Below are 14,064 nucleotides of genomic sequence, written 5' to 3' on the forward strand. Positions count from 1 at the left end.
TCAGCCCGGCATAGGAAAGTGACTGAGTTGGAGATGGAAAACCTCTTAAGGAAGCCAAGAGTGCCAAACAAACTGGTAGCTAATATAGAATTAGCACTGCCCAGACGAGTGACCGAAGCAATGGTTCGGTTCAACTCGAAGATTGAACGCGAGGCAAGGTATATTCAACAAGGTATATTCATTTACTGCAGTCCTCGGCTGGAAATGACTGAGCTGGCGGTGTATTTCACGTATTTCTGCTTTAGCCCTGGCTAATGGGCGGTAATTTACTAAATAAAAACAATATGCTTCTTGCACAAGAGCTATCCGGAATCTGATGCCGTGTCTTGTATAATTATACTGCTTAAGTTGGTACGCCTGTGTCACATAGTTTCAATTTTGAGAACAGCAATCCTGTTCTTGCTCGAGAGCGAAACTAAATCCAGTGCTGTCTTGCACAGTTGCATTCCTTAGGTTGATAAGTGTGTCACATAGTTTCAATTCAGAGAAAAGAAACCGTGTTCCTGCTCCTGAGTGAAACTAAATCCAATGCTGTGTCTTGCATAGTTGCATTCCTCAAGTTGATTAGTCTGTATCTCAGCCTGTGTCACATAGTTTCAATTTAGAGAACAGCAATCCTGTTCTTGCTCGAGAGCGAAACTAAATCCAGTGCTGTGTTGCACAGTTGCATTCCTTAGGATGATAAGTGTGTCACATAGTTTCAATTCAGAGAAAAGCAACCGTGTTCCTGCTCCTGAGTGAAACTAAGTCCAGTGCTGTGTTTTGCATAGTTGCATTCCTCAGGTTGATAAGTTTGTGTCTCAGCCTGTCTCACATAGTTTCAATTAAAAGAAAAGCAACCGCGTTCTTGTCCAGGAGCGATAGTGAATATGGTACCATGTCTGCCATAGTTGTATTCTTTAGGTTGGTACGCCTGCTACTCAGCTCAGTCTGTGTCACATATTTCAATTTAGAGAACAGCAACCGTGTTTTTGCTCGAGGAATAAACTAAATCCAGTGCTGTCTTGCACAGTTGCATTCCTTAGGTTGATAAGTGTGTCACATAGTTTCAATTCAGAGAAAAGCAACCGTGTTCCTGCTCCTGAGTGAAACTAAATCCAGTGTTGTGTCTTGAATAGTTGCATTCCTCAGGTTGATAAGTCTGTGTCACATAGATTCAATTTAAAGAAAAGCAACCGCGTTCTTGTCCAAGAGCGATAGTGAATATTGTACCATGTCTGCCATATTGTATTTTTTAGGTTGGTACGCCTGCTACTCAGCTCAGCCTGTGTCACATATTTCAATTTAACGAACAGCAGCCCCGCTCTTGTTCAGGAGCGATCCTGAATCCAGTGCCATGTCTAACGTAGTCATATTGCCGAGGTTGGCGAGCCTGAGCCTGTGCCACATACTGATGTCGAAGCGACTGACTGGTACTATGAATCGACTGTGGCTTCATCCAGATCTGCAAGGAAACTGTGGTCTTGCTTTGACTTGTATATCCGAAGCGATTTACGCTGTAGTCTGCATTTTCGAAGCGGTAGTGCTCCACAGGCCCTCGTACAGTCTGCAGTCTGTGGTTCCTAGCCTGATCTTGAAGCATTTGTAAGAAACCACCAGCAGCATTATCAATGAACATCACGAGGGCTCCCGGCTTGAGGTAGCGAAATATTTCCTGGAGAATAAATTAGAAAGATACAAATTATGGAAAATTACATATTTAACATTCATTGCTAAGGGATAGCAGAATCAAATACAAGAAAGCTACGTTCTGTGCCGCCGGAGCCGGTATAGTAGGCATGGCAACTGACTTACCAAGGTAAAAGGTGGCTATACTGGCAATAATTTTCACCAACTATAGGCATAATTTTAGATGGGATTTCAAACAACATGTCTAACGCAAAATACATCTGATTAGGACAAAAAGAATAGCGTAGTGCAATGTTTAAACTTTTTTTGACACGCGGTCCGTCAAAACCTTTTGAAAAAATTTCATGGATCCATTATGTTTTGTCATTTTTACAAAAAAAAAAAAAAAAAAACTCGAGTGCGGACTGTTTAATCCTTATGAAAACAATATTTCGGATCAATGATTTTCTCTCCCCCCTCTCCACTTCTTTACAACAAATAAATAAGTAAATAAAAATTCACTTGGTATTAAAAACTGTCACAAAAGATTTTAAATGTAAAGACATGTAATTACGGTCGCAATTACAGTGGCGAACAAAAAAAAAAGTTCACGTTTTAAAGAATTTCTCGAGAAATATGAGAACAATTGTTCCTTAACTTATGTCACTCAAAGATAAGGTATGCTTCCGCTGACATTTTTAATAAATATTAAATAACCCATGCATTTAGGGGACCAGCATAAATTGATGAAACCAAAAACGTTTTTTGATCATTTTTCATCGTAAATAGCAAGGAATAAACTGTAAATTTTAGAAATTGGTTTACTTAGTTTGTACAATAATTACACTTATTAATTTGTACAATAGTATCACTAAATATACGCAAAGTATGCATTTCTTTAAAATATATCAATTTTTCTCGCATGTTTTTGACTCATAACACAAAACTAAAATTTGGAACAAAAACTTAGAAAATTTGATGGAATATGAACTAAACATTTAAAGCAATTAATTTGTCCTAGCGCATGCGCTAAGATGGAAACCTCTTCGTGTTAGGAGAAAAAACATGCGAATAAAATTGATATTTTTTTAAAGAAAAGCTTTCAGTAGCGTACATAGGTACCCGCACGGCTTTCCCCGTAGTAGAAAATTAAAAGGTCGTTTGGTTCGCCTGTATTTATAAATAATGAATGATGAATTTCTCTCCAATATGCTACGTTAATTTGCTTGTCCATGTTATGAAAATTTGCTCGTCCATGTTATCGTAATTCGCTCGGTAAAATGGGCTTAAAATTGGAACAGAAAGAGAGCAAAATCGAATTTTCCAAAAATCGCCTCGAGATACTCACCCCTATGCTACGAACTAATTCTGTAATAAATTTCATGAAAATCGGCCAAAAGATCTAGACGCTATGCGCGTAACAGAGATTCAAACTTCCAGCTTTATTATTAGTAAAGAAAAGTTTTTTTACGATAACATATTTAAAATAAATGAACCTCAACACTCAGATATACTGCATTTAGTAGCAAATTATAAAGCATTAAAATTTGCAGTAAATTTTAACATGTTTATCTGCTTTGTGGAATTTCTAATGCCAAGTGTGCATAAACATTTAAATTGGAGGTAAAAAGACGTAAACCGTTTGAATCTAAAATATTAAAATTCTTGTAATGAAATGAAAAATTGATGTTAATAAGAAAACGAGCTGATATGTGCATCACATGACTTCCTTTTACTACAATTTAATGTCATTTTCTCATTACTGGCAGTTTTAATATGATTCAATAGTTTATTCTGTAAATATCACCAACAGTGGCCAAATTGAAACCAAATTTAAAAAAATAAATAAACTAAATTAAAAAACGCCAAATTTGTCGCCAAGTTGGCGACAAATCTTGGCGACCAAAAGACTGGCGATATATTGCCAAGTGTCCGCCAAATTATAACACCACTTGAGATTACATCGAAATTAACAATGATTTCGCCCCCACCAAAAGGAGCAAAAGACTCCCTTTGGGGCATCCGAATGCAACCAAAGAGAAAGGTGCACAACTAGACCCCACTAGGAGTCTACGTACCAAATTTCAACTTTCTAGGACATTCCGTTCTTGAGTTATGCGACATACATACACACATACATTCGTACATACAGACGTCACGAGAAAATTCGTTGTAATAAACTCGGGGATCGTCAAAATGGATGTTTCGGGTATCTGTAGGTTTCTAGGCATATATCCACGTGTGGTCGGGTCGAAAAAAAACTCAACATTCATTCGGGGGTGAGCAAAATGGAAATTAAGGCCGATTTTCGAGTGAAATTTTTTTCGCGAATACAATACTTCCTTTTTTACTTTCTTCTATATCTGATATATATATATTAATTTAACTAGTTATAAGTTAATAACATTTTCAAACTGGAACCATTGTGGGAGCTATATATGTAAAATTTCCGGAGATTTTGAGGTAGTGGAAAAAGAAACAGCTTTTTCCGGGGGGGGGGGGGTGATGTCTGAAAAAAAAAAAGCAAAACTTGATTTTTTACCAATTTTAATATAGTTTAACACAGTGATATATTTTCTTAAAAACATAGAAAACAGTTAAAAGTTTAAAATGTATACAAACTATATTATTTATACTAGCTGCGTCGCACGGCTTTGCACGGTCTACCTCGAAAATAAAAGCTATGTCGAGTGACGCGTGTTCAACAATCGGACTAGAAAAAAAAACCAGTAAAATTTTTCAGCAGATTATGGGAAAATAACCAAAAAAGAAACATTTTAAATCCCTCAATTACAGAAAAAAGCCTTTAAAACAAAAGCCAGAATTGTATTTGTTCATATTCGAGAAAAAAAATGGCAACTGATCTGTCATTTATTGATTTTCTTCACCGCTACAAATTTTAATAAAAGCATTGTTACCGAAAGTTGAGATGAAGCACTGAATAATAAGTTGAATGGAGGAAAGCCTTCGAAAAATTGGGATTTTATGTCGAAATCTAAGTGTCAGTTTTTAATTGATATATCCGCCTAATTATTACATATACACTGGTGTCCACAAGAGTAGCATAATTCATAAAATGCGAGAAAAATCTGTAAATTTTTGTAAAATTATATAAAGTTACTTATGGAGATTCAATGGTTGAAGAAGAAATAATATGTTTATGCGAAATAGTATAGTCGATGGTGTCATGTGCGAATTAGGTGCGCGTTTCGGAATGTGGATAAAACAGCTCGCACGCTTTAGAGAGTTCAGGCGCGTTTCATGCAATTGTTGTACCAAGAAACATTGGTTCTGGTGAAACAGAACTAATAATGGCACAAAGACGCCAATTGGACATGTTTGCGAAAGGAAGAATCGTTGGAATGCTAGAATCTGGACGATCACAAACTGAAGTGTCTCGTATTCTTAATGTGCCTCAGTGTGTTATCTCGAGACTGTGGCAGAGGTTTTCAAATACGGGAGATGTTACCCGCTGACCAGTACCAGGTCGACCAAGAGTCACAACCACAAGCCAAGATCGTTTTCTGGCAATTTCTGCACGACGTCATAAGGACAGCTGTGCCAGAGAACTGGGTTCGGCGCTCAGTGCCATCACAGGAATAACAATTTCGAGGCAAACTGTTTACAGGAGACTCAATCATGTCGGTCTGTATGCCAGAAGACCAGCAGTTTGCATTCCTCTCACATCAGCGCATAAACGCGCTCGTTTAAACTGGAGCTTGCAACATCGGCATTGGAGTCTGGGACAGTGGACTAATGTGATGTTCAGTGATGAGTCCCGCTTTACTCTACAGGGTGATTCTCGTCAGGTAACAATTTGGAGAGAAAAGGGGACTCGTTTCCAACCGCAAAACATAAGAGAAAGACATCACTTTGCGTCAGCAGGAGTAATGGTGTGGGCGGGCATTATGTTGGATGGCCGCACCGACCTCCATATTTTTGAGACAGGCTCAGTCACTGGTCAAAGATACAGAGACGAGGTTCTTGAGCCTTATGTTCGCTTGTTTTGAGGTGCTGTTGGTCCTGAGTTCATATTCATGGACGATAACGTGCCATGTCACCGAACAGCTGTGGTCGATGACTTCCTCGAATCCGAAAATATCCAGCGCATGACGTGGCCTGCGAATTCCCCTGATCTGAACCCTATCGAGCATGTCTGGGATATTCTCGGGAGACAACTTGCAGCCCGTTCGCCCCCGCCAAGCTCCGCTCCGGAGCTAAAAAAGAGCTCTCCAGCATGCTTGGAACTGTTTAAGCCCACAACTCATCCACCACCTCATAGAAAGTATGACTAATCATTGTGCAGCGTGCCTGGCAGTCAGAGGTGGCCATACACATTATTGAACTTCAGCAACATCTTTTAAAGAAAAATTTTTGTACAAAGAGTAAACTCCTCATATGCCTAATTTTCATTTAAACTATTTTTTGGGATGATAAAAGTAAATTTTACCGTTCTTTTGAGTAGTTTCCTTATTTTGTAACCGTGTTGCACTCGCATATCACGTTTCCGCCTATTTCGATGTATATTTCTCACATTACTCACATAAATAACAACTATGCTTAACTTTTGGACACCAGTGTATATGCTCAGTTTTTTTCGATCAGAATAAAACATCGATTTCAGAAATATACAGTAAACTTTTCAGTAGTCAGTAGCTTTCTTTATTCAAAACATCGAAAATCGCGGGAATAATCCTAATCATCAATCAACCGTTGATTTTGAATAAATTTTAATTTTTGTAAATTGTTCGATGACTGAGTTTTTTTTTTTTTTTTTGTGTTATGTTTTTATGAAATGGCGAGATTTTAAACAGAAAGTTGCCTTTTATTTTTTTACGGTTACATACATTTATATATACAGGCCCGGCTCCTGGGGTAAACGACCTAGGCGGCTGCCCAGGGCGGCATATTCTGAAGTTGATTTTTTTTTTTTTTTAAGTATGAATATCTGTTTTAGCGGTACAAAAGAAAATCAGCTTCAATGCTAAAAAATAATTTAGAGTGTGTACCAGTGCTTGAATATGGAAGACATAGTTCGGAATTTAACTAGAAATTAAATTTGATTTTAGAGGCGGCAAATTGCGTAAGTTAAAAATCTTTTGAAAATATTAATATCTGTTTTAATGCCATAAGATGCACTACTTTAATGCTAAAAAAGAAAATTTCAAGTGTGTACCTGTGCTTGGATATGCAAAGCCCAGTTTGGAATTTATTTTAAAACTCACTTTAATTTTAAGCACTTCTTTATTACTTTTATTAATATATTATTGTTTAAAATTATTATTATTATCATTGTTAATGGAGGGAGAGGCACTTGTCAGCATCGCCTAGGGCGGCAAAACTTTACTGCTATGTATTTCCCGTATGTTACGTTTTCCCCGTATTTTTGGTTTTTTTAACCCAGTTCTTTGAGAAACGTAAAATCGGGGTTTCCCTGAATTAAAAATATTTACTAAAACATTATTTAATGATACTGATGTGTATACTGATTCTGTCCTGTGTATGTCTAACAGTTTCAGTGAAAAAGCAGCAACACTAACATTAATTATTGATATACTCATTCTGTCCTGTGTATGCAGAACAGTTTCAATAGTTATGTAGTTTATCGTTAGCCAACATTTAATGATGTGGATGCCGTCACGCCACAATGACGAATCTACTCATTTTGTTGGCCCAACTTGTCTAACGTAAATATTTTTTTCATGTTCAATTTTAAATCCCTCTTGAAGCCCTTATGTTGTGGGGGCCCTCCCATTTTCAACGTTTGAGATATGGTAAATCCATAGACTAATAATAAGAGTAGACCGAGCTTTCTCATTCTTTCTGATGAAGAAAATTGGTTCATAGATGTATCATGTGACTAGTGGAAGGGCTTGGCGAAGACTTTGGCAGCATGGTTGCTAGATGGCAGCATTATCTATAGTTTGGCACTCGACATGTATTTTAAGACAATGTGTTTTCATTAAAAAAACCTTCCAGGTGCAGAGATTGAACTGTTTTTCTTTTAGTTATGCATTATTTTGACATTAGTAATAGTTTTTGATCAGTTTTCGGTAACTTTTATTTCATTTGGAGCTGTCAGCGTTGGCGTGAACGAAATGGCGTAAACGTTTTGCGTTAATGCAAAAATGTACTAATCGGTATCTTAAATTGAAACTGTGGGTAAAAATCTTACCGTTTGCTGATTCTTCTTGGTTGCTTGCATCTTTTATTGCTTAGAGAGTTATTGAAATTGACTAAAGAAAATGCACAATACTATCTAAACGAAAAACTCCCTATATTAACAAAATATTTGCAACTTAGAATAACAAATTTACAAATCGGACTCCATAAAAGATCATTCTTCCGTGTTCCATCAATTCTATTTATTTTATTTCGCGCTGGCGTTGATCGTCTGCTACGATTAACGCCCGCTGTTGCTAGGATATCCACCAGTCACATGGTTTGGTTTATGAGCAGCGAAAGGGTTGCCATAGCTCGGTCTACTCTTATTATTAGTCTATGGGTAAATCTACCTCTCTCAGACCTTTAGGGGTCACAGTACCTTTCAAGCAATTTTTTTCAATTTAAGTAAATTCTATTTTTTGTTGAAACTATAGCATGCTTATTTACTTTGTAATCAATATTTTTAAAAAATTTTTTAAAATATTGCTTATTTTTTTAAAAATTCAAAACATTTAGAAAATTTTCAATTTTTAAAAATCCCCAAGGCTTTTTCGTTTCTAAACTAATATAAAAAATCTTTTTGCTAAACGATCACAATCATCATCTCTAAAAATCTGTGCATTCATTTGCTTTTGTGTTTAGAAGAAAGAAAATTTTCTGTGATCAATTACTGAAAAACCATAATTTTTTTCAAAAAAATTTGGTTTTTAAAGGTATAACTTGCTCTAAACATTTGAGTAATTTATAAAATGCTTATCCAATGCACAGTTTTGTTAAATATATTATCTTAATTGCAAAAAGTATTACTTTAAAGCTGTATCTTTAATAGAAAAAAATCCTTAGGGATTCTTATGACACGAAAACACAAAAAAAAAAAAAAAAAAAAACGATCATCGACAAAAATCAATTTAAAATTTTCTTTTTGCATAAGAACACATAGAGAGCATGACCTAAAACCACTCATAACTTTTTAAATGTTTGAACTAAAGCAATGAAACTTTTCCCCTGTGTTCGGACTAGTGTTTAGTTTCGAAATAAGCAATAAAAAATTTTTTTGATCGTTTGATCATTTTTGAGGTATTGTAACCCTTTTAGCAGCTAAAACAAAAAGCCCATGGTCTCCATCACCTTTGAAAAAATGAATAACAAAATCTTTTTGTAGGGGTCCCATAGATGTTGTGTTTGCCCCGGATCCCACATTTATAAAAATTTTCCTGTTTGACAGCAGTAAAAGATGAAATATAGAGAAAAAAAAGGAAGGGAGCTCCATTGTTTTTATCTTCTTCCTTTCTTTTTTTTTTTTTTTTTGTCAAAAAGAACCTTTTTCTTACATATTTTCAACTTTAAAATTTCTCCAGGGCCCCTCAGAACCTCGGGGCCTCTAGACAACTTCCTACTTTGCCTATTTAGTAATCCGGCCCTGACACACACACACACACACACACACTTGTGATTGCGAAAAACATAATTTGAATTCAAAATATCAAAATTCAAATCTATTTTATTTATTTATTAACTAGTGGTACTCGCACGGCTTTGCAAGTAATAGAAAAATAAAAAGGTATTTTGGTTCGCCTGTTTATTTACAAATAATGTATGGTGAATTTTCTCGTCAATTGGCTTGCACCCATGTTACGGTTCCACGTTATGATAATTTCGTATCTCGCCAATTGGTTTGTGCCCATGTTACGGTTCCACGTTATGATAACTTCTTAATTTACTCGTCCGTCTTATGATAATTTTGTTCTTAAAATTGGAATAGAAAAAGAACCACATCGAATTTTCGAAAAAATCGCTTCGAGATGCACACACCCATGCTACAAACCAGCTTTGTGCCAAATTTCATGAAAATCGACCGAACGGTCTAGGCGCTATGCGCGTCACAGAGATCCGGACACAGAGACTTTCAGCTTTATTATTGGTAAAGATAAAGATAAAGATTTATTTTTTGAGAAGTAATAAGTTTTAAGTTGCATCTTTTTGAGTTTAGGATGTTTATGTTCTCATTTGGATTCACTTTGAGGTAGCCCACAAATGATGTCACACTTCGAGAAGGAGGAGGGTTAGTGAAATTGTGACAGTTTGTCACAAGGTGGAAAGAAGGGGGTAACAAGAAGCGTGACATCGAACGTGTTTTAAAAAAAATGTGGTAATTAAAGATAGCATTATCTGACATGGGGAGGAGAAGGGCTTAGGTGAAGTGCGACACTTTGTGATATGGGGTGGAGAGGGGGAGAGAGGAGGAGTTAAAAATGTTGGAGAAAAAATATCCTCAATAAAGGACAGCTCTTTTGATTATGATTGCTGACATGCCCGGCAGTGGGGGGTCAGAAAGGGGTCAATTGACCCCAGCTTGGTTTTGAGAAATCAGTTACACGATATATTACATTACACAATTCATTTATTCTATAAAAGTGGGGGTGGTTTTTGTTGGTTTTCTGATAAAATTTGCATTGGGGATGCACCCTTAGCCCTCCCTCCCCCTCCGAAAATAAGTCGAAATGACGAGCTTGATTATACAGATAAAACAGGGGTGCTCGTCTGTGGGGGGGGGGGGGGGCTCATGGCGCAGGACTGCACCATTAAACTTTATAGGGGTGTTGTTTTAAGGGGTTTCACTTTTGTGGGAAGGCTTTTGCTTTTTTTTGGGGGGGGGGGTCTTTGCGATATTTAGAAGCGTGCGCTCTTGCTCTTAGGGGAGGGGGGCACCCCTGGTGAATATCGGCTGCGGCAACCACAATTTAGTAGTTATTTTATAAGAATGAACTACGACTGCTTACCGAAACCATGGATTCAGTGTTATCACAGGCAGCAGCAGAAATGAACTTTACCATACTAATAAAGTCTGCACTCATTATGGACGACTTCACGAGTGGACTCAGGGGCAAAAGCATGTTTGCTGTGATGTAATTAAAACGAAAATAGCTCGGCGATAGCATGTTCTTCAATTTCCTGTTGTTCCCACATTGCAGTTCTTGCACCACAGATTCGAATACACTTCGCCAACTTCCGTTGAGGTCTATGATATTCACACTGCAAGGGATAAAATCCATGAAGTTGGCGAAGACGTCTAATATTGCAACAACATCTGTTCCCGGGCCTCCGCCCAAACTACAAAGATTCAGCTTTCGTAGCGAGTTCAGTTGACGTTTTACTTGGTTATCCCTCTGAAAAGTGTCTTTCAGTAACTCTTGTACCATGCCCGTATAGCATGCGGCGTATTTGTGCAAATAGGCACAGCGATGGGCAGCATCGTCGTAATTGACGTACAAAGGTACGTTTTTTTCCTCCCAGTCTTTGTCCGGGAGGTAGGCATCTTTCATGTTCTGAATTGCAGCTTTAATTCGGGATTCACCCACGTAATAACGCCTCTGTTCTTTTTGGAGCACTTCAGCGTACAGATCCTTCACACCCCTGCTGTCCATTTTCGGATATTAAATCCAGAAGTGTTCATTCGAGAGCGCGAATTGACAAACTGCAAGCCGAGCGTTTTCGAGCGAAACGAGATCTAGAAGCGGGGAATTCCCTTTCAGCCTTACCGCAGAATTTTATCAGGAGAGCAGACGATATCTGTCTGACTATTGTCTCTTCTATGCGGAAGTTCGTGGCATATTTCATTTCTCCAAATGCATTGCAGTGTAAGCGCTTTATCTCTTAAATTATTCTCATGTCCGGGAGTGCTCCTAATGGGCAGGGGCGACTCCAGGGCCGGTCAACCGCCTATGGCCCGCGGATACAGTGGCCCCGAGCAGACCTGTCATTTCGAATTTTACAGGCGGGGGAGGGGGGCAGAAGGTGTGCACTCAATGCAAATTTTAACCAAAAACAACAAAATCACGCCCACTATATGTAAAAAAAAAATCGATGCCTGGGGGGAGTGGGTTGAGCAATTGGTCCGCATGATCGCCTTAAATTAGAGATCTTCAAAATTTTAATGCCGAGGGCCACATTAAAAAATTCATAAAGATCGCGGGACACACAACAGTCAAATTAATAACGTGAGCATAAATTTGAAAATAGAAAGATGTTACAGCACTTTAAGTATATCAAAGTGGAAATGTAGGGTGAACAGTTTTTAAATTGCCCATTGTTTTGTGTTCGAAAAAACTAAGTTCAGTAGAACAGGAGTAAATATACATTTGCACCTTTTTCTAAAAAATATTGAAACAGAATAATGGTGATATACATAACGGTGCTTCAAATCTCATCAACAATAAAAATTATTTTTGAAAAAAGAGAAACGCATATCACTGGAGGGACTTAAACCTCTTCATTCTTAATGAAAAACTAGACATTATTTTTGCTGTGTTAAACCTCAATATTCGGACGAATCTGTGTTAGTTGTGATTCTTCACGTAGTCTCCTTAAACATGTTCCAGTTTTTTATTTCGTATTCTTCATTTGGTCTGAACAAGTCGATTAATGAAGGTATTTCAAAAAATTTACATTTTAGTGCAGAGTCATACTGCATTCACAAATTCTAATTGAAGTTCAGGTAGAACACTATTCATATCTACGGAGAACTTTGTTTTTCCTTTTTTTGAAGTTTCTTTCTATTTTGGCAAAAAAAAGCTTCCCGGGCCATTAGAATACCTTCGGCCGGCCACTTGTTGAAGACCTCTACCTTAAATGACGGACCAGGCTCCAGGTAGGATCATTTAATACTGACGTGCTGTAATGCGAAATCTTTATATGTATATATAATAGCGAATGATCGAGTAACGCTCCTGACGTCACCAACAATGAAACTCGCACCACGGTATGATAATTGTTTTTTTTTTTTTTTTTTTTTTACAATGATTGACATGCAGGGAAATGCTTTATTTTGATGAGTATGAACTGGATCCGGTCACTTTACTGTTTTATTGGTCAAACTGTCATTTTAAGAGAGTGAAGAAACTAAAAAGTGGCCAACTATGAACGCTGTCTACTGGAGTTTAGGGTTAATCCACTGAAATTAGGATTAAAATTTCAACGATCAAAATATCACCAAACGGGCAATTGCTTACGAACGACCAAACGGCACGACCTTGAGGGTCACGGATTTAGTTTGGCCCCAGAAATACAATGGCGTTTCCATTGGATCCTAACACCTTTGGCATCTTTTGTTAGTAAATTGAGTATAAGAGAGAACACGTATTTTTATTTATGGGCATATATTCATCGAATGGGGGGTAGATCATGGGATTTCAGGGGCATTATCTAAGTTATTTGAAAAGTCGAAACGATCTTGTATTTTTGTTTTTTGTGTGCCATGTGCAATCAGAGCTTTTTCTCTTTTCAAATTTTTGCTTATCAATGTGGGATATCTTTGATAGCAGATGGTAAATATCCAGTTAAAGTAAATGTCTTTATTAGCAAACGATAAATACTTTTTACTAGCAGACGATTAATATAAAACGAAAATAAATAGTTTCATTTTCAAATGATAAATATCCTGTTACTATGTTATTTTGGCATTCAAATTATTGAAATTAAAAGTAGCAGTTAATTTGAATTTGAGAACCACATATTAGAAATTAGTATTCAATGTAATTAATTCAAAGGTACGCAAGCAAACGGCTCATTCTGCAGTACAATAGCAGAAAAAGTGATTAAGATGGTAATTTTAAAGGAAACTCCATTACATTTCTCGGTCCAAATTATTAACTTTGGACCCCCGTTGAGCCGAACTAGGGCCTATGCAGTCAAACCGCTTTACCTGGGCTCATATCTAGTTGGAATTGACCGGTATCTAGAATTTCGTACAAGTCTGTGACCTTCAAGGTCGTGCCGTTGGTCGTTAGTTAAAATGTAAAAGAGTAGAATCAATATTCATCCGTCATACATTGATGGGCGACTTTCTAGTAATTTAATAACAATGCACGGCCTGAAAAAAAAAATCCTTCAAAATGTTTCTGACATTACCCCCAACACTCTCCACTTTTTGAGAACAGCGCCCTCCCCTTCCCCCAGTTTTTTCTGTATTTGACAGTTTCACAGTCACTATTTTCATTTAGAGAGAAAGGAAGTATTATATTAATCCTTGAACTTCTTCCGAAAGGATGGAGAGGTGAAAGGTTCAAAAGCATGAGCATTTGTAGCAAACCGGGTGACTCATATGGATATTCTCTCATGAAATACAGTAAAACCTGTCTAGTACGATACTGTTGGGACCTAAAAAAATATTGTTATAGACAGGTTATCGTTAACCCCTTCAGACCTGGTGTCCGGTATACCGGACATACACTTTAAACAGCTGCTAATCATTTAATAATTGATTTAATTAGTTGCTTTTTTTGTAGTTGACTC

General features: G+C 37.2%; 1 protein-coding gene across 1 annotated transcript; it reads right to left on the reverse strand.

Moving 5' to 3' along the window:
• Nucleotides 1–1,252: 1,252 nt before the first annotated feature.
• Nucleotides 1,253–11,262, reverse strand: LOC129217321 (uncharacterized). The gene is made up of 2 exons (XM_054851602.1): nucleotides 10,554–11,262; nucleotides 1,253–1,654 (listed from the first exon to the last, which is right to left on the reverse strand). The coding sequence occupies exons 1-2, from the start codon at nucleotides 11,196–11,198 to the stop codon at nucleotides 1,280–1,282; spliced, it is 1,020 nt and encodes a 339-aa protein (XP_054707577.1). The 5' UTR covers nucleotides 11,199–11,262; the 3' UTR covers nucleotides 1,253–1,279.
• Nucleotides 11,263–14,064: the final 2,802 nt, after the last annotated feature.

This window comes from Uloborus diversus, chromosome 2 (genome assembly GCF_026930045.1).
Source record: "Uloborus diversus isolate 005 chromosome 2, Udiv.v.3.1, whole genome shotgun sequence".
Taxonomy (NCBI): Eukaryota; Metazoa; Arthropoda; class Arachnida; order Araneae; family Uloboridae; genus Uloborus; species Uloborus diversus.